At 34.0% G+C, this 27,973-nt stretch overlaps 2 protein-coding genes across 5 annotated transcripts; one reads left to right on the forward strand and one right to left on the reverse strand.

Annotated features, from left to right (window-relative positions):
* Positions 1-114: 114 nt before the first annotated feature.
* LOC149741556 (uncharacterized) lies at positions 115-15,048 on the forward strand. 3 transcript variants are annotated; one of them, XM_089893297.1, is made up of 19 exons: positions 115-775; positions 1,309-1,477; positions 2,172-2,284; positions 2,748-2,904; positions 3,576-3,716; positions 4,035-4,155; positions 5,146-5,287; positions 5,821-5,946; positions 6,546-6,694; positions 7,712-7,859; positions 8,194-8,424; positions 8,746-8,877; positions 9,644-9,781; positions 10,316-10,563; positions 11,495-11,651; positions 12,215-12,412; positions 13,153-13,233; positions 13,486-13,612; positions 14,035-15,048. In XM_089893297.1, exons 1-19 carry the CDS (start codon positions 688-690, stop codon positions 14,222-14,224), a joined length of 2,856 nt encoding a protein of 951 aa, XP_089749423.1. In that variant the 5' UTR covers positions 115-687; the 3' UTR covers positions 14,225-15,048. The 3 variants fall into 3 exon arrangements, with proteins under 3 accessions (XP_089749423.1, XP_089749416.1, XP_089749407.1); XM_089893290.1 differs by having other exon boundaries at positions 117-775; positions 1,312-1,477; positions 14,026-15,048; XM_089893281.1 differs by having other exon boundaries at positions 132-775; positions 14,026-15,048.
* On the reverse strand, positions 14,589-27,917 carry LOC149741557 (cysteine--tRNA ligase, cytoplasmic-like). 2 transcript variants are annotated; one of them, XM_089893368.1, is made up of 17 exons: positions 27,764-27,917; positions 27,599-27,708; positions 26,530-26,715; positions 25,867-25,965; positions 25,158-25,340; positions 24,124-24,213; positions 23,335-23,545; positions 22,704-22,816; positions 21,165-21,293; positions 20,487-20,594; positions 19,632-19,757; positions 19,060-19,160; positions 18,300-18,489; positions 17,562-17,715; positions 16,673-16,821; positions 16,293-16,436; positions 14,589-15,242 (listed from the first exon to the last, which is right to left on the reverse strand). In XM_089893368.1, exons 1-17 carry the CDS (start codon positions 27,777-27,779, stop codon positions 15,108-15,110), a joined length of 2,244 nt encoding a protein of 747 aa, XP_089749494.1. In that variant the 5' UTR covers positions 27,780-27,917; the 3' UTR covers positions 14,589-15,107. The 2 variants fall into 2 exon arrangements, with proteins under 2 accessions (XP_089749494.1, XP_089749502.1); XM_089893376.1 differs by having other exon boundaries at positions 27,599-27,705; positions 27,764-27,910.
* Positions 27,918-27,973: the final 56 nt, after the last annotated feature.

The following is a 27,973-nucleotide window of genomic DNA, read 5'->3' on the forward strand; positions in this document are numbered from 1 at the left end:
CGTTCCAAACATGTTCGAAAGTGACAATTCAGTAATAAAATAATTTGATAAAACGAAAATTCTATTTAAAATACTCATCTCATAAAGTTATAATCCGACTCGTTAGTAATCGACCTTACTCTCATTTTTGGTGTGCTTTGTTTAAATGTCATTTTAACACCGATCAATACATCATAACCCACTTAGCCAATCAGCAAAATTAAACTACCGTTTTAATATTAACTTTCATGCATATCTTTTGGCTTTTACAAGAAATGTTCGGTCAAGCACGAACGCATAATTGGCACAAATGCTTAATCCACCCGTTTCAAGCGATTATCAAACTGTAAGCCTCCTACATTCCTAACAAAACAATGGACGATAAGCATATGCGCCTGCTGTGTGGTGTATGTCGCTTTAGGTTATGCAGTAGTAGCCTAGTCTTATTTGCGTTTATAGTACTACATAAATACTATATACTGTAGTCATTTGTAGTAAGACCACTATCGTATAGAAGAAAATTTTAGACAATCTCATCAAGAAATGGGATCTTAGCTTAGGTAGCTTATAAAACTGTCTTAGAACGTTGTGTTCGAAACAGGAGAGGCATACACGAAAAATAAGATAAAAGCGTATACGGACAGCGGACCCAAAAATATTATAATTAGTAATATTAACGTATAAAATGCTACTGAACAGATTACAGAAATGAAGAAGTTGACATTAAGTTGGACTACAAAACCAAAGACCTTTTTTAAATTCTACATTTGTTTTTTGCTGATCGTTTTGAGTGCTGGTAAGTAACCGTTCGCTAAATTGCTATGAAAATTGTGTCTATGTTAGTCCATTTTCTTTGAAAACACAATTTGTGTATCCGATATACACTGTCATGTGGTGGCTACTAATTCAATGCAGTTTCTGGGATGAATGTAAATAATTTAGTATTGCAGTATTGCCTTAAATGAATGTATAATATAGTAGGGTGAGGAAAGATGGGCACCTTAGCATTCTATTTTCACGTTACTTTTGGTTGGAAATAAAGAACATTTAAAAAAATATAAACCCGTATCCTCACGATTCCCATAGACCGTTGGTAATTGTTTAAAACACGATCAGGATATTTCAATATTATGTGCTAAAGGTGTCCCATTTTACCGCAGTGAACTCAATATCTTATTTATCATCGCTTATGGTGGGCAACAACTGTCGTTATAATACGAGTGTTCTATTTCATATACCTCCTATATACCACTTATTAGTTGCCACATACGTAAGTTTTTATTTTCATGTGCAAGTACAGGTTTAAACCAACATCCTATTTATCACCAGAAGCAAAATCGCCTTTATTGGTATGGAGTACATTGAAAAGCAAAACACGTACATCTGGGATATACTCAGCACCAGCGTTACCCGCAAAGCAAACCTTTATTCGACATTATATTCTCAGCAAACGAATTATATCGCTTCGGCTTCCCCATTCTGTTACGTCCTTCGACAGGTGTGTTATTTTAACTAGCGGCAAATCTAAGCACTTTGGTTAATATAAGTGTTTAATAATGATACACAGGTGGTGATATATATTGCGTATAAACCAGTGCTTCTTAAACGGTTTGACGGCGACTAAAATATTATGCTTAAATGAGTATGGAGCGAACTTCTGCTATTTCCGAAAACTCATTATGCTACATTTGATTTTTGTAAGCATATATATATGCTACACATGATTTTACATTTACAAATAGGCCAAAGGCATTTTAATCGCGGTCCCCTCTTTGGCGTCTCTACTCCCTATTTAAAAGTAATTATGGTTGGGCTAGAGAAGATGGGACACCTTTAGTACATAGCATCCAAATATCCTAATCGTGTTTTAAACAATTTTCAACGGTGTAGAAATCGTAACGATACGGTTTCATATATTTTTTAAATTTTCTTTGTTTACTACCAAATGGTATACGAAAAAAACAGAAAGTAAAGGCGTTCCATCTCCCACCCGTCCTATTAAATATTTTTAAAATTTTTATTATAAGACTCAGAAAAATCATTAAACACAAGTTGTCAACACTCAGTCCAGCTACATAAATAAGCACGATTTGGCAGTGCATGCAGTTATCTATAATCGAAATCGCGTTTCATGTTATCAAGGTGCAAACCACTCCAACATTCACATGCGAACCTCTTATCTTTAATTCCAGCAACGACGATAAGCATGAGATTGTTCTTATGGACGTTGGCCGAGGAAATTTAGCGATCGCAGGTTTGGATTCGAAAGGAATAAAACGAAACCACAGAGGAATTACAACCAAAGGTGTCAAATCTACCAATGCAATTTGCTATTGTTTTGACATTTTTTTATTATAGTTCTAGTTGATAGTAAAAAAAGAAAAAAACGAAAGATTGTATAACCGCATCATTACTACGTAAAAGAGTGTTGTTAACAGTTAAAAATACGATGTGAAAATATAGGATATATAGGGTAGTGGGGGGGAGATAGAACACCTTTTCATTTATTTTCTCGTCTCATTTGGTAGTAAACAAAGAACATTCAAGGAATTATTAAATCGTATCCTCAAAACTCCAATAGACCGTTGTTAATTGTTTAAAACAAGATCAGTATATCATGTGCTAAACGTGTCCCATCTTCGCTGGCAAATGAGCAAATGCATTTGATTAACTTTCCCTTTCTATCCACTTAGGCGTTTTTTTGTCACGATTTTTGCGGAAATGAATTCTTATGGTACGTTCAATGAGTTAAAATACTTGAATTTCAGCGAAGGCGATAGCAGTTGATTGGAACAGTGGAAATATATATTGGACAGACCAAAACCACGAATGGATTTTTACTACAACACCGGATTTCAAACACACAAGACCAGTGGTTCGAAGTATTGAAAAGCCGCGTGGAATAGCAGTTTATCCACAAAAAGGGTAAGACAACAAAACCAGTCTTAACGCATATCTTGGCATGCATATATGCTCGAGTAATGTAATGTGAGCAGCATTGATACAAATCCCGTAAAGCGGACTGCACACATATCCGCAAAACGCTACGTTTGCAGTAGAACGTGTTGCATTTGACATTGCACACACACGCGACAACGCGACGCAAGGACCAACTTTCTTTTTATGACGTAACAAAAAATCATTTATCTTTAACTTCAACGATCAACATATTAATACAAAACAACAAAGGGACGAAAAGCAACGACAATGCTCAATCTCGTTTGGTCACTGTGGATAAATATATGTTAACTAAAACATTGTATATAATTGCACATGTGTGCAGCGCCGTGGCAAATTGGTAAGCGCGTCTGCCTATAACCCAGAGGTAATGGGTTTAAGGTTCGTCGACGCTACCTTTGGGGCGTATGTGTCTTTCGGCAAGACACTTAACGGCAATTGCTACAACCCAGTGGTCACTAATGGATTGTCTAAATTATTAGCAATATATGAAAAAAATAAAATATTATTAATTACCCACAAAGTAACATTTATGGTAACTCAAAGCTGGCCTGAGGTGTATGAACACCCGTGTTATAACGACTGTCGTTTTCCGGCCACGCGAGGATAAAATAAGTTACATTCATTTATTCATTCAGTTTATTATTTTGGAGTCAACAACAAACCAAAGACGAAGGTGCAAAGATAATGAAATCAACTTTATCTGGAGATAAGAAACATGTAGTTGCTACTGTACAAGGGAGACCCACATCAATTGCTATTGACTATGCTGAAGATAGGTAAGAAAATAAAGGCTGGTGCAAGTTACACAGACATGCTTATTCACAAAATTAGAATAGACAGTAGTATGGGGGAAGACGGGACAACTTTAGCACATAATATCCAAATATTCTGATCTTGTTTTAAACAGTTAACAACGGTCTCTGGGAGTCGTGAGGATACGGATTTATGATGCTTTAAATGTTCTACCAAATTGGACGAAAAAATAAAATGAAAAGGTGTCCCATCTCCCGCACCCTACTATACTACCCAATAAGACGACAAATTAGAATAAAAACATTTTCATCTTATATCAACCTATTACACTTTACATTCAGGTTATACTGGATAGATACAGAGGGTATGAAAGTGTGGTATGCCAGTATCAATGGAGTTGAAGGACCTACACTTATATTTCACAACAACAGTTTATCTTTAAAAGACCTTCATGTATTTAGAGTAAGTGGAATTTAAAACTGAGCTAAAGTATTTGGAACTAAAACAAATTAAAACTTGTCCGGAACCGTGGCAAAGTGGTTAGCGCGCCTGCCTGTGACCCAGAAGTAATGGGTTCAAGCTTTGTTGCTGCTACCATTGTGGGCGAGAATAAAGTAACTTACATTCATTCATTTTAAACTAAAATACACTCATTTTAAATTAATTGTAACAGTATTTTAAAAATTTATTTTGCAGTCTGGTAATACAAAATAGTCTGAAATACAATTAGTGAATATAAGTTAAGAATAGACTGTCTGTTGCAGTGATGCCTATATGCAGAACAGTGATTTTTTTTAAGTTATTTTGTAATCAATAAAATGAACATGTTAGATTAAAATCGGTTACTTTCAATGCCTAATTTAAATAATGAAAACAATATGCATTCAATAATCAATATTTTATTACACTACATGGACATGTTAGTAAGAAATAAAATGTGTAGTTGAAAAAAACTTATCAAGTAATACTTGTGTAGGCAATTAATACTTATATTTCATGGGTCCTATTCTGCCTAATGGGTCCCAAAATATGGTTAAAATAAACCAGAAGTCTGGCGCTGGGGCACAATAGTTAGCGCGCCTACCTCTAACCTGGAGATTAGGGTTCAAGGCTTGTTGCTGCTATATTATTGTAGACATATGTGACTTTGGGCAAAAGACTTAATTGCTCCAACCCAGTGGTGACTAGCGGTTTGTCCAAAATATCAACCACACATAAGAATTTTTCCCCCAAATAATCACCCATAAAGTTACATACATGGTAACGCATAAGCACAATCTGTATGAGTTAGAACACCAGTGTTTTAATGGCTATCCTTGCCCGACTATATGAGGGTAAATAAGTAACTCTCATTGATATGGTTATTTTAAAGATATTATTAATACAATCTTGTATTTTATATCTTACATTAAATTTGCAAAACTCATTACCTATTATGTACATTGATTACAGGAATGGGTTTATATTACTTCAAGCATAACCAACCAGATATTGATGTTAAATAAGACATCGGGTGAAGTGTTGCACACAATATTCACTTCATCTCCAGCTGCTGTTGCTGTCATTGGTGGTGGAGCACAACCTAAAAGTCCAGGTACAAATTTTGTTTGTGTTGTATTTTAGGTGCAATTTTATTAAAGTAAAGTGAATGTATTTACCTGGCTTTCTCTTTGTTTGTGCGGAAATCAACAGTTATTTTAACACTAATGTTTTGTATCATACACCTTGTGCCAGCTTAAGAGTTACCAGTAATTTCTTTAAGTTTTTGAAGGACACAAATGCCCACAACAGTAGCAGCGCTGAGCCTAAATTTTTTAGTTTAAATGATTGTAACTTATTTATCCTCGCATTGCAGGGTGGAGTCAGTTTTTTTATAAAATGGCCTTGAGTTTAACATCTAGGAAATAGATATAGTTGATTGCTATGTAGCTTATTAAAAACCTGCATATACTTAATGATACTAAAATGTCTGATTCATACTAAATGTCAATTAAAAAAAAAGATGACATACTGCCCTGTAAATTTACTGATTACTGATAAAAAATTGTCGTTATAAATTATAAAAAATATAAAAAAACAACACCTATGCAAAAAGAAAACTATTAAAAACATTATCTTTCACCCCAGGTCCTTGTGATATTAATAACGGGGGTTGTGACCATTTTTGCTTTGCCCAACCACCAGGTAACATGAGGAAATGCGGGTGTAGTATTGGTATGCAACTTGGTAGAGATGGAACATCTTGTAAATCAGGTTTGTATATATAATAATAATTAGTACTAACTTTATTTGTATCTTCGATTACAGTGGTGAAGATTTAGATATATTTTAACTGAAAAGACAGGACATAGCGACAAAACAACAGTTGTTAAAACATGTTTCCAGTTAAAACATACTTACATTTAATTGGAAGATAAGAAGCGTAGTCGCTACACCTGGCAGACACATAAACAAGTCGTTTATGTTTACCTATTATTAAGTTGGTCTTCTAATAGAAACAAAAGTGTCTATTACACGCTTCAACAGCTGGTGATTTTTCCAAAACAATACAACAAAATTTAAAAAATAAGGCTCCAAACGTTACCATGCCAAATTTTTCATAAAATTTCCTAGATTTTCCAACTTGCTTAATAAAAATTTAGTTTATAAGGTATTGTTGGTTGTTGTAAGCATAAGAACAACAAAATTGTAATAAAAAGTTTACAAAAGTTACAATGCCGAACATTTTTTAAACACACAACTATACCGTAGCGCTTTGGGTGTTAAGATAATGGACCTACTTTAGCATAAAACCTTACCCACATTGAATATTCATATACAAACAGCTTAAAATCTAAAATCCAATTTCACAGTGGTTATGAAAAAAGATTTTTTACTTGTTGTGGACTCGGACATGCAGTGGATTTTCCAAATATCAAGAAACGGGAAGTCCTTCACTAAACTTGACCTTCCTGGGCTCGTTATCCCAGTTCAAGTTGAATATGATGCAACTACAGCCAGGGTTGGTGGATTTTTGTTTTAACTTTTGTTTTGCTGCTAATTAAATGAATGTAACTTACTTTATCCTCGCTTAGCCGGAAAAGGATAGTCATAAGATAGTCATCAGCCATACATAAAAAAAAAAAAAATAAATAAATAATTACCCACAAATTAGCATACATGGTAACTCGTAAGTTGGCACGAGGTGCACACCCGTGTTATAACGACTGTCATTTTCCGGCCACGAGAGGATAAAGTAGGTTACATTCATTTATTCATTAAAAGTTATAACACGGTTGTTCTGTTTTATACACCTCTTGCCAGCTTACTAATTACCAAGTATTATGCTTTGTGGATGACTATTTTTTTGTCGTTGTAATTAATCTGATCTTCGTTACTGCATTCAGAAACATAAAAAACAATTATGTTTGTTCTGATTTGATAAACATGGTATTGTGCATTTACAACGCTTGTTACAACTACTATAAAAAACGTAAGTGACCACTAGGTTGAAGCAATTGCAGTAAAGTGTCCTACATACCCACAATAGTAGCTTGGTCAAGCCGCTAACCTATAACCTCTTGGTTTAAGACAGTGGCTCCAACCATTGTGCCATGGCACCACCAGTCTAAGATTTCGAATCTAACATATTTACCTAAGATTTTGAATCTATTATTTTTACCTAAGACGACGCCATGGCAAAGGGATTATTGCGCCTGCCTGTAATCAATAGGTAATTGGTTTAAGGCTCGTCGCTACTACCATTATGGGCGTATGTGTCCTTGGGCAAGACACTTAACGATAATTGCTCCAATCTAGTGATCACTAATGGGTTGTCCAAATTGTCAGCCATATATTATAAAAAATGAAAAAATCCCCCCAAAATAATCACCCACAAAGTAACATATATGGTAACTCGTAAGCTGGCACGAGGTGTATCAAAACCCGTGTTATAACGATTGTCATGTTCTGGCCATGCAGGGATAAAATAAGTAAGTTACATTACATTCATTTTGAATCTAACATTTTACCTACTCAGGTTTACTGGTCAGATGTTGGTTCCACATCAATTAACAAAGCTAATGTAGATGGCAGCAACCATATAGTGCTTGCTAAAGACCAAATACATCAACCAACAGGAATTGCTTTAGATTCAACATCAAGAAACCTCTACTGGACAGATGAAGGTACTGCATTATTCTACTTCTGTCTTTACGCTCACTTTTGTTTCTATTAGAAGTTTAACTTGATACTAATTAAACATAAATGGCTTGTTTGTCTGCTAGGTGTAGCGACCACGCGTTTTTTTCTAACTAAATGTAAATATGTTTTTAACTGTAAGCGTGTTTTAACAACTGTTGTTTTGTCGCTATATCCTGTCTTTTGTTTAAAGTATTTCTAAATCTTTGCTATCGTAATCAAAGAGACAAATAAAGTTATTATTATTATATTATTTTCAGGATGCATACTTATAGGGTGATTTTTACAACATACATGTAAAACTATTACGCAACAATACAGGTATTGGAACAATTAACGTAATAAGAACTGACGGGACGCACCGGAAGACACTTCTACATCAGAATATCAGCTTGCCTCGTGGATTAGTTATTGATCCGGACTCTGGGTGGATGTGGTGGTCAGATTGGGGAAAGAAGACGATCGAGAGATCTTCCGTGGATGGAAGTGGGAGAATGGTGATTGTGGATAAAGATGTGGAGTGGGTGAACGGGATCACATTAGATAGAGAAGGTAAGATTATAAAATTGAAAAATCATATAGTAAGGTGGGAAAAGATGGGACACCATTCTATTTTCTTGTCCCATTTGGTAGTAAACCAAAAAATATTCAAATATTTTTTTATCCTCACGACTCCCATAGACTGTTGTTAATTGTTTAAAACATGATCAGAATATTTTGATATTATGTACTAAAGGTGTCCCATCTCCCCCCTTACTATAGGTATTATGTTCATGAAGCTGGAATTCATGATACTTGCATTATTAATATTGTTGTCAGTGGTAAGATACAGGTTAATTGAGTTTAATTTTAAACAATGATTTACAATTTCAGCTCAAAGAATATATTGGTGTGATGCCAAAAGGGATGTGATAGAATCGTCTGGCATAGATGGCAGTAACCGACAAATCGTAAAACGATTTCCACGCGACACTGCGCATGTGTTTGGTATTACAATATTCAAAGGTATTGTATGTGTGTTTTCAATATATTTCCTGAAGATTTTTATAAAAAAAATCTTGTTATACTTGCATACACTTATAAAATTGGTGTAGGGCTGCTAAAACGATTAGATTTCTGCAGAAAATATAAATCTTCAAACATTTAAGTAGTACCTGGCCCTGTAGCCATCATAGGTTATGAGTTTAAGTCTTGTCATTGCTACCATTGTGGGCATATGTGTCCTTGGGCAAGACACTTAATGACAATTGCTCCAAATCAGTGGTCACTAATGGGTTGTGTAAATTGTCAGTCACACAAAACAATAACCATCCACAAAGTTACATACGTGGTAAGAGGGCAGAGGTGTGTGAAACAGAACGGTCGTGTTATAACCACTGTCATTATCCAGTGCATGCAAAGATGAATGAATAAATGAATGTAACTTACTTTATCCTCGCGTGGCCGGAAAAAGACAGTCGTTATAACACGGGTTTAACACCTCGCGCCAGCTTACGAGTTACCATGTATGTAACTTTGAGGGTGGTTGTTTTACTTTCATTTTTTCATTTTTTTATTATGTATGACTGATAATTTGAACAACCCATTAGTGACCACTGGGTTGGAGCAATTGCTGTTAACGTTCTTGCCCAAGGACACATACGCCTACAACAGTAGCAGCGAGGAGTTTTGAACCCCTTACCTTTGGGTTACAGACAGGCACGCTAATCACTTTACCACAGCCCAGGTGCAAGATAAAAGTTACATTTATAATCATGTCTCTTATACCCAGGGTACTTGTATTGGTCTGATTGGAACAAACCAGTGATCTCGAAAATGAAAATTGATGGGAATACTGTGGAAGATTTTGGACCGCGAATATTTGATAAAGCGAGTGATGTTCATAGTTCGTATGTGTCAAGAACAAAAGGTTGGTATCATTTGGTGTTGCCATTTTTATTTTAAGGAATAATAAATTTTATTTTGATTACGGTAGCGAAGATTGAAAAATATTTAAAAAGGAAAGACAGTATATAACAATAAAACAACAGTTGTTAAAACATGCCAACAGTTAAAAATATAGTTTCGCTTATTGAAAGAAAGAAGCGTTTTCACTACACCTAGCAGACAAAAAAACAGTTATTTATGTATAATTATTCGAATTTTTAATGGAAACAAAAAGGGGCATAAAGACAGGACAAGTGTCAGGTTCCAATTATACCTACGTGAGATTCCTTGGCATGGTACCTAGTATTTAAGACATAGTTGGCCATGAACACTTTTAGATAGCATGCTGATTTATCTGAATTTGATGCTAACTATATGATTCTAAACACTAATTTTTAGGAATTATAACAGAAAAACATGATTTATAACCACATACTGTTTATTTATGGATACTGTTGTACACTTACATTTTTACATACCTAAATACTTCTTAAACATTTTATTTAAATATCTATAGGAACCAACCCATGCTTGATTGGAAATGGCAACTGTACAGGTCTCTGCATACCAGTACCATATTCTCCTTCAAATCCTACTGATCGTAAAACCACTCGCGTGTGTATGTGTGGGAATGAATATAATGGTACATGTGATAAACCAACCAACCAAACAGACGGTGAACCGCCCAATTTTAATGGGACTTGCCCTCAACCGATAACACTCACAGCTCCAACTTGTAAAGAGCAAGTACTAGTTAATTATCTGGTAAGTTAAGTCTTTTTTTATGTTTGATTTTCCAGCTTAAAATTACCAACTTTGATACTTTGTGAGTGAATATTTTTGGAGGGATTTTTTTCATTTTTTATATGTGTAATTTGGACAACCCATTAGGGACCACTGGGTTGGAGTAATTGCCATTAAGTGTTCTTCCCAAGGACACATACGACCATAATGGTACTAGTAATGACTGTCATAGTGGTTACAGCGATAAACGGGTACGGGTTCAAGGTTTGTCACTGCCACTATTGTGGGTAAAACAGTTTAAAGAACTTGCACTGGTTAATTATCTGGTAAGCTTTTTTTTATATTTGATTTTCTTTGCTTTTTGCTTTTTTATATATGAAGTCTTTTTTATATTTGATTTTCATTGAACTCACGTAATGTTTAAAGTACAATTATTAGAATGAGTGAATTTTTGTTTCAGAACTATTACAGGCTTCATCATCTATTGATTTTTTCAACATAATAATCAAAAAAAAAATAATAAAGATCGCAAAAGTTAGGCCTACTATGCAAATTTTTTCATAAATTTACTTAGATTTAAATTTTTTTTTTGACATTGGACATTAGATAAATGAATACAGCCTGGTGTTTTATGCCTGGTGTTTAAGAATTCACTGTGTAAAATTAGATGAAACACACTATATAACTCGGCAGTGGTCATGGGGTGTATGAATACACATTGTCTGTTTTGTGCATTGAAAAGCACCTGTATTATAACTCGACAGTATATAGAAGGTACATTAGACCAAATGTGTCTGCTGTATGGAAAAATACCCATGTTATAAATTTTCTGGCAGAGGTATGTTAAATGGAAAGTTTGTTTACAAACTTTAATTAAGACTGTAACCCATCTGAAAACAGTATGGCACTGCGTGAACAATAACAAGGAAAACATGATGTGAATTATTTTCAGATTCCAAAAGCGATTGACAATTCTGGTAAAGTTCGTTTGGAACTTCCTATTCAGCCGCCTCCACTTAACTTAAGTGAAGGAATGTATGAACATAGATACACTGCTGTTGATGAAGCTGGAAATCATGATACTTGTATTGTTATTATTGTTGTCAATGGTAAGATTCTTACAAAAACATACAACGCTATAAAATATTTAAATGACTGTATCTTGCTTTATCCTCCCCTGGCCAGGAAACAACACTCGTTATAACACGGTTGTTCTGTTTCATACACCTCGTGTTGCCAGCTAACCAGTTACCATGTATGCTACTTTGTGGGTGATTATTTTGGTTATATTTTCACTTTTTTATGTTTGGCTGACAATTTGGACAACCCATTAATGACAACTGGGTTGCAGCAATTGCCGTTAAGTGTCTTGCCCAATGATGCATATAGTTATATCCCCACAATAAGATAAACAGACATAATCTAAAATGTCCTATTTAAATAAACATTACAGGTTTCTATGTTAGAAAGTATCAAATACGATTTTTAGTCTAACCTTTTATTTTTGTATCTTCAAAACACATTTGTAGAAATTACTTGCTTTGTTAAAAACGGGAAGAATTTCGTTTATTTGTCAAAAGGGCTGAAGTTTTAAATTTTGTATTTAATGCTATTGTTTTCAAAATTCAAAAATTGCTTTGTTACTTCATGCTCACTATAAAAAATTTTTTAGTTATTCGCTGTCCTGAAGTTCATGAAATCTTCAAAAATCAACCATTTAAAACAACCAACACTTCATGTGGAAATTTATATGGAACGCAAATGGCGATCACTTGTATTAATGGAACAACAAGTTCGGGCAGTGAGTTTATTGAATGTGGTCAAGATGGAAAATGGATTGGAAACCCTGTTTGTGTATCTTCTGCTCAAGGTAACAATACTAAGTATATTTGTATTATGAATGTAACATGCTTTATCCTCGTGTTGTTAAAAAACCACAGTCGTTAAACACGGGTGTACTGTTTCATACACCACAGCCAGCAATTACCATGAATGTTACTATGAGTGATTATTTTTTGTGGATTTTTTATTTTTTTGTATGTAAAATTTGGAAAACCCATTAGTGACCGTTGGGTTGGAGTAATTGCCGTTTGGTTTCTTAATGCCGAAAAACACATACGTCCACAATGGTAATGGTTACAGCAATAACAAATCTTTTCCAACGCTTGTAGTTGCACTATTGTAAGCCTAAGTGTCTTTGGGCAAGAAACTACAATGAAATTTATGCAACCTATTGTTCCATTACTTGGTTATCTAAATTGTCACCTATACAAAAAAAAATAATCACACATAAAGTTACCCAGTAACTCATAGGTGGGCACTACATTAAATGAAACAAGTCTTGTGTGATACAACGACTGCCGTTGCCCAACCACTGGTACCATCAAAATAACTCTTTCTTTTATTCATTACCCAATCATTATAAAGTTACACTGATCTAATCTGTGCTCATTTAATGGGAATTAAAAATAAATATTGTTTATGTTGAAAGCTATATACATCATATAAACTTACTGTCATGTCTTTTGGTAAGTTTGGAATACATTACTTCTACCATATTATACTTTAAACATGATTGTTCCATCTTACAAATGTAAACTCTTTTCTCAGATAAACCAACTAGGCCAGTCATTAATCCAACAACTTCAACAGAAAGGAGTATTAACACACACGATGTGGATAACAATAAAGGTAAGGGGAAATTCAAACATTAATAATAATAACTTTATTTGTCTCCTTATTACGGTTGCGAAGATTTATAAATATTTTAAACAAATAAGACAGAATTAAGCGACAAAACAACAGTTGTTAAAACATGCTTACAGTTAAAAACATAATTACATTTAATTGAAAGAAAATAAGCTTGGTTGCTACACCTAGTGTGTATACAAGACTGTTTTAAGTGAATAAGCTACAATTTTTTTTTCGATTATTCGTTTTCAGATGAAAGCAGCAATTTGCCCCCAACTGTAGCTGCATCATCTTCAACTTTTCCATTCTTGTTTGTGATTCCAATGGTAGCAGCTTTGCTACTAACTTCTGCATGTGCTATTGGATACAGATACCACAGGTAAGACTACTGTGTATAAGCTTAAAGCATCACATGTATAGTAGGGTGGGATGGGACATCTTTAGCACAAAATATCAAAAAATCCTGATCGTGTTTTAAACAATTAACAACAGTCTATGGAAGTCGTGGGGATAGGGTTTTATAATTTTTTGAATGTTCTTTGTATACTAATAAATAGAACAAGAAAATATAGTTAAAATGTATAACTTCCCCCACCCAACAGTAAGGGAAGATACAAAGAGAAGACACAAATATAATGCGAAATGGAAAAAAAATACCGCAACTTTGAAGTTGCTTGTGTAAAAATATCAAATACACTTTCAATAAATTTGAACCAATCCCAAAAAGCCATGTTACTTTTATAACTGAGCTTAGTTTATTTTATACAAAGTCCTACCAGTAAAAACTTTTAGATCCCACAGCCTGCCAATAATGGAAGCAATGGAAAAAACTCTCTCATACAGAAAAAACGAAGATGATACTTTTACGCTTGATGTATCAGAAGAAAGACCCCAAACAAGTGTTGTACGTAATGCTTCAGAAAGTGCAGTAGCAGACATTGCTTTTACTGATAACCCAACATTCAGAAAAAGCTCTTATGGGACATTATGATAGCAATTAAAATTAAACACTGCTTATTGATTAGTGTTGCATACGGTTCCTACTTCATAAAGCAGTGGTTTCCAAATTTTTTTAGCGCGACCCAAATCAGAGTTTCATGAACATCTCACAACTCATATACCTAAGCCTCAAACATAGAAAAAAATCTATTTTCAATGTATGCATTCTATACTATATTTTGAACATGTATGAAGTAGACAAGACACCTAAGTTGATTAGTTGCAGTACACAGTTTATGTTTATCTCGTTTGAATAGATTTAAATAACCTTGGAGTGACCCATTTTTCCACCCTGTGCAACCCATGTTTGGGTCGCGACTCATACTTTGGGGACCATTGTCATAAAGAAACTGTGCTTGTACTATATGGTGTATTTGGCGCATTGCACTGTAACGAAAGCACACAACACTACCACCTAAGGCTATGTTTAACAAAGACACATATTTGCTCGAAATAATAAGGGTTCCAAATACAAAATGAACTTAAACTAAATGTTGTATGGTTTTTAAACATGTTACTGCTATGAAAAATCACAATTTTTTATAAATAACAATTTTGGTAGAGTTAAGGCAAGAAAATGAGAAGAACTTTATTTATTTGACAAAAAAGTGTTAAAGTTACATTATTTAATGCTGTGTTTTCCTATCTAATTTTATTATGAAAAATACACTAGCCGCCAACACCATGATATAACTTTACTACAAATGTCACCTAAGCAATAAATTAAACATTGTGTTACTTAATGTCACATAAACAATGAAAAAACACCGCTATACCCAATCTGAACAACGGAATAAAATGGGAATAAGTTATAAAGTAATCTGACGCAGTGACATCTTAGTTGCAAATATTTCTTAATTCTCAATATATCAACATTAACTCCCATTTTGAGTTGAAACACTTTGCGTATATTCTTGATATAGTTTTGTCTGTGCGTCGTATAATTTTCGTAATTTCTTTGTTTGTCCTTTGCTGAGCTCTTTACCGTCAACAGAATGCGTAGGAAAACCCTGGTGTGCATAAAGTGGATGTTATAATTAATAATTTTGAATGTTCATTTTTTTAAACATTTTTTTAAAAATAATGTTGTTTTTTTTAAAAAAAGCGTAGTATAAAGAAAAAAATAAAATTGTTTAGCAAATTGTAGGACAGGGCTCAAGAGTTCTTATAATTTTGAATACACATGTCAATTGACCATACCTAAAAAATCTGAACCCTTTTTTTTGCGAAGAAAGAAATGTCATATCTTATAATTCTAATATATCTTGCATGCAGCTTTACTAATTTAGGAATTTTTAAGAGCTATTCTATTGGACAGCGCATATTTTATTTTAAAGGAAATGTATTTATGTGAGGGCCTACACTGGGGCACGCCAGAGGTATAAAGGATTTTGCCCCATTACCAAATTTGCAGCAGATAAATAGATTATTGCAGAATATTGGTTGACTTCGACTGTATTTGAATTGGTGAACATTCACTTCTTAATTATTAACCCTCAACTAAATTTATCTAGAGCATAATTAAACTTCCTATTACTATAGAGATACAATTCAGAACCATATGTGGTACTGGTGGAGTGAAACATATTTAGGGTAAAATTTATGCCGAATGTCGTAGGGTAAAACTTGTTCAGGGTAAAATTTATGCCATATGTCGTAGGGTAAAACTTGTTTAGGGTAAAGTTTATGCCGTATGTCGTAGGGTAAAACTTGTTCAGGTAAAAATTTATGCCGTATGTCGTAGGGTAAAACTTGTTCAGGGTAAAGTTTATGCCGTATGTCGTAGGGTAAAACTTGTTCAGGGTAAAATTTATGCCACATGTCGTAGGGTAAAACTTGTTCAGGGTAAAGTTTATGCCGTATATGGTAGGGTAAAACTTGTTAGGGTAAAATTTATCCCATATGTGGTGGGGTAAAACTTGTTTAGGGTAAAATTTATGCCATATGTCGTAGGGTAAAACTTGTTAGGGTAAAATTTATCCCATATGTGGTGGGGTAAAACTTGTTTAGGGTAAAATTTATGCCATATGTCATAGGGTAAAGCTTGATGTATGACAAACCTGGTCATCGAAGGCAGAGAACTTGTCTGTTTGTTTGGAAAATAGTTGAGATGGTGGAATTTTCCGTTGAGCTTCTTTCTCTTCCTTTTTTCTTGCAGCAGCCAACCTACTCTCTTCTTTTTCTTTTGCCTTCTTTTCTTCTAACTAAAAAAAAGAGAACACAATAAACACAAAAAAACAATTTTAGCCCCAAAATTTTTTTTCAGGTATTACATATTTTACTTAAAAACTAACATGTTTTTTTTTCGAAGTTTAACTATACTTTCATGTTAAAAAAATGAGATAATGAGCCAATCCTTGCTTAAATCGTAGAACCCATGGCATGCAACGCTGGGGACCTTATCCACATAGAACAGAATAAGAGAAAATATGAAATTTACCTTTTTCTTTTCCTCTCTCTCTTTCATGAGTTGATCCTTATCCACAAGTTTAACGATTGTTTTCAATCCTTCTTTATCTTCTAACCGAACACCAAGAGCAGGGAGGATGTCATCTCGCAGTGAGTCGCATAACTCAAGTACCTCGGAAACTAAAGATAGTTTTTTTTTATATAATAGGGTGGGGGAAGACGGGATACCTTAAAGCACATAATGTCTAAATATTCTGATGGTGTTTTAAACAACAACAACAACGGTCCAATCATGACTCACTCATGAGAATACAGTTTTATAATTCTTTGAATGTTCTTTGTTTACTACCAAATTGGACAAAAACAAAATTCACTACAAAATTAATAGAATAAGACACTAGCTATGCCAATAATAAGAAATATATATCATTTATTATATAATTGGTTAGGCCTAATTTTTCTCGGCGACAGTTTCTAAGCACCAGAGCCTTACTTAAAAATTGTTTAACAGTATAAGCACCAGATCAGGATCAGATTTTCGGAATTTATTACAGTTGCCAAATAATTGGAGTAGAAAATTTATGCGGCAAAGTGGTTAGCGCGCCTGTCTCTAACCTATAGGTGATGGGTTCAAAGCTCCTCGCTGCTACCATTGCGGAAGTATGTGTCTTTGGGCAAGACACTTAACGGCAATTGCTCCAACCCAGTGGTCACTAATGGGTTGTCCAAATTATCAGCCATACATAAAAAAATGTTTAAAAAACCCACAAAGTAACATACATGGTAACCAGTAAGCTGGCACAAGATGTATGAAACAAAACAATCGTGTTATAATGACTGTCGTTTTTTCGGCCACGCAGCGACTTACAAGTTACCTTTATATACATTTCAAAATAAAAAAACCTTTACTAGCAAATTACCTTTATGTGTTCTTGCTATGGCGCGTACATTTTCCCTGAACTGTGATAATGTATTAAGATACGGCATGAGAATTTCTTCAACATTCGCAGCAGTATTTCCACCAACAGTGAGAGGAAAACCAATTTCATCTGATTGCGCTATTGCCCCAAAAACCTGGGATTTTTGGTAAAAATGAGTCCAAAATTTGCTTCTAGATTACTTTTGGTTGTTTGAATGTGAAAATGAGTTAAACTTATTAATATTTAGAAGTATTTGATTAGTTTTATTATTTAATTTAAAAAAAAAAATTCAATTCAATTGTTTTAATAATTTATTAAAAAAAATAGTCTTTTAGTGTAATGTAACATAAAGCACCTTTTGTAGCTTTAAATTTGAAACTAAATAAACAGTTTACAAAAAAAACTGCAAAACAAAGATTAAATCTCAAAATGTACCTGCCGAGCGTTTTAACTAAATGATGAAATGTGATTCAGTTAAATTCTTCTATTTAAACTCTGATTGATTTTTTGCTCAAGAATTCTTTTACAAAAAACCATGATTAATTAAAGAATTCGTCAGTATTCCACTTTGTTGTACTGAGTGTGTCTTGGAATTAATTATTTTATTTAGCTAAAACTTGTTTTTTACATGTTTAAAAATATACTGTTGTCTCATAAAACGAATCTACCAAACATTAGGCATTCACACGAATTATTCAAGTGTCATATTTTAAATTTTTCTAATCTAAATCAAATAACCTTGAAAATCCATGTAATAAATTTTGCGATATTTTTCAGCAGCTGTCCGTCCGGTAGGGACTTTTGTTCGTGTTTCAAAGCAATATAGGTGTTTGAGGCAGTCACAAGTTGACGCAAGTTGTCAAGAGCTGTACGAGTGTCAATGTTATCGCATAACGCAGCATGAACTGATTGTTGCCTCTCTGAAAACCTGGATTGAAACATGGGAATAACATGAATAAATGTAACTTACTTTAACCTCGCGTGGCTGGAAAATGACAGTCGTTATAACACAGGTGTTCATACACCTCAAGCCAGCTTACAAGATAGTATAAAAATTCAAATTTAATTTTAAATATAATATGTACTCAACTACTCAATCTATATGCTATCTTGAAGAGCCAAACTTACGTAAATATCGTAGCTACTCTAAAGTGTGTGTCATTTGACAAGATTTTAAATGACATTTTTCTTATGATAGGTTTTCGAGACCAAATTACGGGTGTATGTGTCCCCGAGCAAGACACTTAACGACAATTGCTCCAACCCAGTGGTCACTAATAAGTTGACCAAGTTATTAGATACATAAAAAAAAGAAAAATCCAATTATCCAAAAAGCAACATACATGGTAACTCATAAGTTGGCACGAGGTGTATGAAACAGAACACTTGTGTTTAACAACTTTTGTTTTCGGGCCACGCAAGAATAAAGCAAGTTACATTCGTTACATTCACATAACCACACTTAAAAACAGCTATAAAATATAAAGTTTCGACTTACAGCTTAGCTAGATTTATTTCATCCTGGTTCCATTTCTTGAACGCTTCTGGTCCTTTGTTTGGTTGGTTTCGTAAAACATCTTTTACAGTTAGGAAAAACTCCTAAAAACAATTTGTTTTAATTTTGGTTCAGCGTTGCAGTACATATAATTTGTTGGGTTTAACAGCCATTTTTTAACTAAAGCTCTTATTGGTTTACTCGTGGCTACTCTCAAGGGTCGCGACCTCAACTTAAGGCCAAGTTTAAACTATAATCCAACACAAAGACAAAACCATTTTAACGATAGCTCATTTAATTTCTCAATTCAAAAAATTTCTGCATGAAACCCATTACTGTTTCACTATGTATTTTACATAAGCCACATTCTATTCAACGTGGGTAAGGTCCCTCAGCCTGGCACGCCGTGGGTTCTAGAATTTAGACCAGGATAAAACATCAGCCACATTAAAAATTGCAAGTAAAAGAAATCTACAACAAGCAAACAAAATTATCCTAATCACAGTAAAACTTTATTATAGCGTACATGCTATTCCATTACAGACACATAACGTATTAAAGAAACAAAAACTTACATTCATTAGCTTTTCAAACTGTACAGCGTCATGCATGGTGTTGTCAGAGTAATCTAAAGTATCTTTCCATGAATGAAGTAAAAATGCCAATCTTAACTGCCGAGCCGAGTTCTTTTTCAATGCATCCTGTTATAAGTTTATAAACTGTTAACTTTTTAAGGATTTTTGAGTTAATTATATGGATTTAGGTGTCTTATCGGTTTATAATTTGTAATACTTTTTGGAAACGTATAAAGTTTAGTATAGCCTAAAAAAAGGGGATAAAATTAATAGAAAATAATTTGGGCAAAAATGTATAAATATACATAATGTGTGACATATGCTATGTTTCTAATACTTGAATGAATGAATAAATGTAACTTACTTTATCCTCGCGTGGCCGGAAAACGACAGTCGTTATAACACGGGTGTGCACCTCGCGCCAGCTTACGAGTTACCAAGTATGTTACTTTGTGGGTGATTATTTTTTTTTGGATTTTTTTTTTCATTTTTATGTATGGCTGATAATTTGGACAACCCATTAGTGACCACTGGGTTGGAGCAATTGCCGTTAAGTGTCTTGCTCAAGGACACATACGCCCACAATGGTAGCAGCGACGAGCCTTGAACCCATTACCTCTGGGTTAGAGGCAGGCGCGCTAACCACTACGCCATGGCGCACTTAAACAGGTTTTAAAAAAAAATTTGTCCCAAAAAATTGTATTCAATTAAATTTTAATATTTTCAATATGTTCCACCTTCAGATATAGGTAGGCCAAAGAAATTTAATAATAAAAATAAAGACTGACGCATGAGAATGTTAGAAATATAAACCAAATTAAGATAGTGATACACAATATATTTCATAGTTTTTACCTTTATGGTTATAAAGTTTTTGAGTGACTTTGACATTTTGCATCCAGCTATTGTAAGGTGACCGGAATGTAAAAAGTATTTCACCCAACAAGAGTTGTTATAATGTGCCTGTTAGCAAGAAAAATAAGGTGTATTAGAATGTTAAAATTTGTATTTAGAAATTATGACCGCACAAGGGTAATATTTTGGTAATAACCTATTTAAACTTTTTGGCAAATTAACTTATTGTGGCAGCAAAACCAATCGATATTTTAATAGTTTGTGCATTTGTAAACTAACTGTTTTTTTTTGCTGTAAAACTCTTGGCTTGAGCAATTTTTATTAAAAGTCTTGCCCAAGAGAAATAAGCTTACAATGGTAGCAGCGATGAGTCTTAACCACAAAACTTTTGGGCTAGAGACAGTCATTAACCACTGTACACAGTACCACACAACTTTAACAAATACGCCTACAATGGTGGCAGCGATGAGCCTTGAACCCAAAACCTCTGGGCTAGAAACAGTCATCAACCATTATGCCATAGTACCATACAACTTTAATCTATTGAATAAAGACAAAAACGTCTATAATGGTAGCAGCGTTGAGCCTTGAACCCAAACTTTGAGGCTAAATACATTCATCAACCAGTGTGCCACAGTAAAACTTTAATAAATTGAATAAACCCAGTCCCCCATTTACCTCAGCTTGTGCAAGTTCATTATCATGATGAGGGAACTTCAAATCCACTCCTCCTGTGTGGATGTCCATTGTTGATCCCAATATACTGGAAGCCATTACTGAGCACTCAATGTGCCAACCTGGTCTACCCTGTTTAAACAACACTTTGTTAACATCAAGAAATAATAATTAGAAATTATTTAGAAGCAAAATTTGCAGCAGTTTCGTTTTTGTATTATTATGGTTACAGCAGCCATTTAACCTAAGTGTTATTTAAATTAAAACTCAATATTAAATTAAAGATTTAAAGCTGTGTCACCGTAAAGAAACATGAACATAGGTGTCTAACATGGGCATGAATGCATGAAAAACACTGTACATATTCAAAGACTATTTAACACTTTCGGCGCCGCACTAATTTGAACAATCGGACACTGGGTGCCGCAAGAATTTAGGATTTTATTAAATTTTTAATAAGCCATGAATTGCAATTGAAAGTTGCGAATTATACAACAGTAAGTAACAGGAATCCAAGAAACAGTGACATATCCATGTTTTTCCGTTTGTGTGGACGTATAACATCACTACCAATGTATCCATAACTTCACTTTTCTTTAGAGCCGGAAGAATAAGTATTAAACAAAACAAAACTTCACAACATCATAATTGTAATGATCAGACACTAAATCATTAAAGTTTGAACCATTATCCGTAAATATTCCAGCAGTGAAAACATTGTAAACTAGTAGTATTGCGTAAAATATACTTGAAAATCGTCAGAAACAGCTGGTCGCAGAGTCACAAGCTAATTGGTCAAAAATAACGTAATCTCAAAGCAGACGTTCGCATTTAGTCTCAATGCAGCCTAGATCGACCGTACGTATATATACGTCGTTTACTATTAGTTTAAATGCAACGCGGCACTCGTAACAATGAAAAAATGCTAAAACGTATATATACGTGGGATGGCACCGGGAACCATTGTTACTTAAACGTATATATACGTAGATTGGCGGCGAAAGTGTTAAGTAGCCTATATAATACATTGTAAAATACTAATAAAGTATGTAATACAAAGTAAAGGTACCAATAAAGTATATAATAGAGAACACATATACCAATAAAGTATATAAAACACCGTACAGAATACAGATACTTTTGAAGTATATGATACACTGTACATATACATACTACTAAACAGGCCAGTGAAAATTAAACAGGTAAGGTAATAACATGACATTTAGGCGCGTAACTTCTAAAACTCAACGCATTCATCAGTTTTAAAAACAAAAAAAAGTTGCTAGCTGCCACATTATTCCCTTTCATTTGGTAAATAGACTGATTATTGCACTATCACCACTATACAGTGTCTATTTTAAGACATGTTTGAATCGTTTATGCATTAATATTTGGTAACCAGGGATATTCTGATTTTTTCGGGGTGTACAAGCATACCTTGCAATCTTGCATACCCATGTTAGACGCCCATACCAGGACATATAGTCCAAAAGACACCCTAATACCTAAAATTAGACATCTATAAAAACAACTGTAACTTACTTTGCCCCATGGCGATTCCCATGATGGCTCCCCTGGTTTCGAAGCTTTCCACAAAGCAAAATCATTTGGTGCACGTTTCTCATTCAATTGATCAGCCACACTGCTGAGTGAACCTGCATATATTATTACAATTTGAAATAGCATTTCCATGAGGTTAAATAATATTAATAATTTAATAGTATCGATAAAAGGCAAAAAAAATATTATCGATAAAAGAGGTCAAAATAATAGCATCAGTAAAGAAATAAGTTAAACTAATAATATCGGTAAAATAAATTTAAATAATATTATTGGTAAAAAGTTAAAAAATGATATCAGTAAAATAATTTAAAATAATAATATCGGTAAAAAAGTTAAAAAATTATATCAGTAAAATAATTTAAAATAATAATATCGGTAAAAAAGTTAAAAAATGATATCAGTAAAATAGTTTAAAATAATAATATCGGTAAAAAAGTTAAAAAATAGTATCTGTAAAATAGTTTAAAATAATAATATCAGTAAAGAAAATATTAGTAGATTCTAAGCCTGCCCTTCCCAAAAGATAGGTGACAATGGCTTGAATATTAGATTATCACAATATTTTATTCAAGTTTTTATTTTTTTATAATTTTTTTTACTCCTATCCTACCTTCCCCTTCTTGTAGAGCTTGCAGGTCTCCTACAGCTTCAGGGACAAGTCTCGCGTAGAAATGGTCGTCAGAGGAATCAAACTGAGACACGGAGAAGTAGACAGAACCATTGGATTCGTAACCGTATCCATTCTTTATAATTTCTTCAACGTATTTTACAATCTCAGGAACATAATCGCTCACACGTGTTAAGACATCGGGTGGGGAAACCTGGGAAATAGTATTTTTGTGTGGGTAAAAGTGGCTGTACACAGTATCCGGCATGCGAATTCGCTTGCGAAGTCGTATGCAAACCCATTACAGAGTTCCGCATGCGGCAGCGAAATTGGGAAAAAACAGACAAAATGGACGAATTCCGGATACTGTGTACAGCCACCTTTAGCGGTTATGAGAACAATAGAAGCAATAACATGCATGAGCATTTAATGTATGTCGACGTCTAGTCTAAGCATGAGAGAGATATTTCTTAATTATAATTTTAAACAAAAGCATTCTGTGTGTGCAAGACAAAGCACCTGAGACAATGAGAGATTTTAAGTTCGCAAGTTGGTCTACCTTTTTATTGGGGGCGCACCCGGTCGCATTTCTAACATACCATATATTTTTGAACTTTTCTTCATAAAATTCTCATAAATTAATTTCTAAACTCTTGTTTACTTATTCTATTCCATGCGGGTTAGGTCCCACTCCATGGGTCCTAGGATTAGGGCCAGGCCCAGGGTTAGCCCATTACCCATTCACCCAGGGTGCTACTGCATTGACCTTCTCAGTTTTTCTTATTTACTTACATTCAAGGCATCCATATCTTCAAAGTATTCACGCTCCCAATACTGGGGGAGAGCTGAAAATATTGAGTTGTCTGTCACACCTGCTCCATGCTGTAAAGATATATTGAATGAATGAATGTAACTTACATTATCCTCGTGTTGCCGGAAAATGTGTCGCGTTATCACACGGATTTAACACCCCTTGCCAGCTTACGAGTTACCATGTATGTTACAATGGTGGCAGCGTCAAGCCTTGGTCCCATTACCTCTGAGTTACAGGCAGGCGCGCTAACCACTATGCCATGGCGCCGGACTTTAAAAGCGTTTTAGAATTTAAAAGTGGTAAGGCTCGCTGCTGTAGTTGTGTTTGTGTTCTTGAGCAGGAACTTGCTTCAGCCCAGTGGTCACTAATGGGTTGTCTAAGTTGTCAACCATACAAAAAAGAAAGTAACATAAGTTTCAACTCTTAAGCCGGCACGAGATGTATAAAACAGAACAACCGTGTTATAACAACTGTTATTTTCCTCCACGCATGGATAAAGCAAAGCATACTCACTATTCAAAAACTAACGGAAATTGTAAAATTTATATGGAATTATAAAAAATGACCAAGTAGATATATAATATGCAATCAAACTGAATGTAATAAAATAATTTTAAACATTTTTAATTATACAGCCTAATCAAGAAATGAATTTAATTAAACTTTATAAAAGGAAAAAGGAAATAACACAAACTATACACACAATGGGTATTTTACGAGAAATTATATAAATACCAAAAGGCTAGTCCACATTTTAAGATAGCCTAATGTAAATAAATTAAATTTCTGACAGGCCTGTAAAAATAACTCAAATATTTTATGTACAAAAGTCAAACTAAATAGTAAATACTAAAGAAAAATAACAGAAAATATAGAATAAAAATCATTGGCGCAGCCAGAAAACAGTAAAAGAGTGCTCAATTTGCATAAAAAAAATTTTTTTAATGAGATTCCCGACACCCAAAACTAACCCTGGCTGCGCCACTGATAGTATTCCTAGACCTAAACCCACTTTTTTATCTAGCCAGTTTGCAACAGGGTCTTTAGCCTGATTCACCACATCTGCGATCACAGCTTCCCCAGGCATCTCTGTAGTTTTTAACTTATCCACTGACAATGTAGCTTGCTTTAACAATCTTTCCATCATGACTTTCTTGTCAGGATCATCAGTTTTTGACAATTTTTCTGAAAATTCCTACAAAACAAAAAAACTTCTACATATATATATTATATATATACAAATATAAACATATATCTAATTGCAGTAGTTTAGTTTTTTAACATATTTTTTTGGAAAATTCCTACAAAACAAAAATGTCTACATATATATATAATATAAATATATCTAATTGTAGTACTATAGTTCTTTTTCTTTGCATGCCTGCCTCTAGCCAGAAGATGTGGGTTCAGGGCCTAACGCTGCTGGTCTGCTACCATATAAAGGTATGTGTTCTTAGGCATGACACATATTAGCAATACTAGCACATGCTTTAACTATGTAGTCCCCTATGGAATTTTAAAGTTGTCATCTATACATTAAAACATTGTACAAAATCACCAACAATGTTACTATGTGGCAACTCGTTAGCTGTTTTGGAAATAATGGGCCAAATCCAGCCTAAATCCCAGGTCCTTGACAAAGACCTCACCCACAAATAATAGAAGCGATGGGGGTGTATAAACAGAACACACAAATATATAAATAAGTTACATTAATTCACCTTTAAAGCTGCTGAAACATCTGTAATTATTTCCTCTTTAGAATGACTTTGTTTTAAATATTCGTCAACCAAGTAATTATGTCTTGCACGGGTTATTATCTGTAGAGAGTATTTGTTTAAGTATTTTATACAACATTAAGTTATTAGTTACAGACTACAGCTTATAAATAGTTGAATGAGTAGTGAGGCTGTTAGCATTTCAACACGTAAAATTTAATTGTAAATTTTACATATATAGAAAAATTGAGCAGGCCGCGGAGCCAGCTGCAAATTTATCAATGAATTTATTTAGTATGACAATATATTTATACAGCAGTTTTTTTTCGGAAAATTATGCGTTTGAACTTTATATTTCTGCTAGGAGATACCCCCTTTTTAATGTCATAAGATCCAAGACAAAAAAAAATATTATTGGTGCGTTTGAACTTTGTATTTCTGCTAGTAGATACCCCCCCTTTTAATGTCATAAGATCCAAGACAAATACTATTATTGGCCCATACTAGCCAATGTTAAATAAAGTACGGCCAACGGTTTACCAAGTAACTTAAACGTGGCCCTCCTGTAATAAGGTTGCACACCCCTGGTCTAACAGATCAAATAGGCTACCTATTTTGAAAGTACTTTTAAAAATATATAGTCTAATGAATTTAACCAGTAATTACCTTATCGTCAATATCTGTAATATTCATACAGTATAGGACATTGTAACCGAAATAATCCGTCAAAACTCTTCTTAGAATATCAAAGGAGATATAAGACCTTGCGTGTCCCATATGTGATGCATCATACACAGTTGGTCCACAGCTGTACCACTTTACAAAGTTTCCATTTTCAGGGACAAACACTTCCTAAAATAATTAAAAGGTAAGTTGTATTAAAGCTGGGGTCATGGGCCAAATCTGGCCCAAATTCGAGGTTCTCAAGGATCTCACCCATACAGAATTGTATTGTAAAGTGTTCAATGGCACCAAAAGATACACTTGTTAAAGTAATAAAAAAATAATCTATAAACTTTCTTTACTTTTCCCTAATTTGGTATAGGTTATACAAATAAAAGCAGTAACTGTAGAATGGTACATCAAACCTTTGATAAAGTGACAGCTATATAAGTATAAAACAGCACAGTTAAATGATATGTAGTCAATAAAAATAAAATGTATATATATATATATATATATATATATGTATTATATATAATAGCATAGCAGCCAAACTTTTAAGAATGTAGGGGGGCAGGGATAGTTATTAGTTAGACCTGCATTCTTTTAAAACAAATTTGATGCCAATGTTTACTGATTTATGCAGTGCAGAAAATTTCTGGGTAGGCCTGCCTCCCCTGCGACGTCATGTTTATTGACCCCATGTATAATATGGTGATGGTACTACAATACAGTACAAACTATGGTGCTGGTGAAGAATCCTCTGGTTTGTTACAGATTAGGCTGTTCGAAAGTGTTAGAGGTTGGTGGTTTGGGCTTAAAAGTTATGAGTATGGGCTATGGGGTTATATAGGTTACTGTGGTTATGTTGTGCTGGTAAATAGCCCTCCCCCACCCTACTTGCTAACCACTAACCGATAACTACTAACCCCTATAACTACTAACCCCCTAACCATCAACCTCTAACACTTTCCATCAGCCTATTCTGCACTGAAGGATTCTTCACTTGTGCTAAAATTCCTATAGAGTTTATGGTTATGATAGTGATTTAGAAGACAAACTGCATACATACCTTTTGCCGAGTCAAACTGTTAAACAGCTTCAAGCAATGCGTGTTTGAATGGCTGGGTGGTTCCCATTCGGGTTGCTTACGTAAGTTACGTTTACCTGTGCCGTCTCCTGCTAACATACCATTTTTACAACAAATACAACTTAAATACCAGACATTTTCTTTTACCTGCATCAGTCTGCATGTCCAGGTTTTTAGATAGGCTGCAAAACGGTGTACGAAAATCTACGCTACCAAATCAATTCTGAACTGAAATTGCCGCTATTGCATCACGCAATTTGACACATAACTTGTTACTTTAACGCAACACTTTAAATAACCCTTGATTGTAGAAATAAAGTTTAAGGTATAGTTACCTAATATAATATGTTAAAGTAC

This window comes from Ciona robusta, chromosome 1 (assembly GCF_009617815.1).
Source record: "Ciona robusta chromosome 1, ASM961781v2".
In the NCBI taxonomy this organism is placed as follows: Eukaryota; Metazoa; Chordata; class Ascidiacea; order Phlebobranchia; family Cionidae; genus Ciona; species Ciona robusta.

What these genes read in the sequence shown, in the direction of transcription:
- LOC149741556 (XM_089893281.1), top strand. Translation starts at nt 688, where the DNA reads ATGAAGAAGTTGACATTAAGTTGGACTACAAAACCAAAGACCTTTTTT. An exon ending in GCTGATCGTTTTGAGTGCTG is followed by an intron (nt 776 to 1,308) that starts GTAAGTAACCGT and finishes ATTTATCACCAG; the next exon opens with AAGCAAAATCGCCTTTATTG. An exon ending in ATTGGATACAGATACCACAG is followed by an intron (nt 13,613 to 14,025) that starts GTAAGACTACTG and finishes AAAAACTTTTAG; the next exon opens with ATCCCACAGCCTGCCAATAA.
- LOC149741557 (XM_089893368.1), bottom strand. An exon ending in AGTTTGAAAAGCTAATGAAT is followed by an intron (nt 19,161 to 19,631) that starts GTAAGTTTTTGT and finishes AATTGTTTTTAG; the next exon opens with GAGTTTTTCCTAACTGTAAA. An exon ending in CATAGCAAGAACACATAAAG is followed by an intron (nt 16,822 to 17,561) that starts GTAATTTGCTAG and finishes AACTATCTTTAG; the next exon opens with TTTCCGAGGTACTTGAGTTA.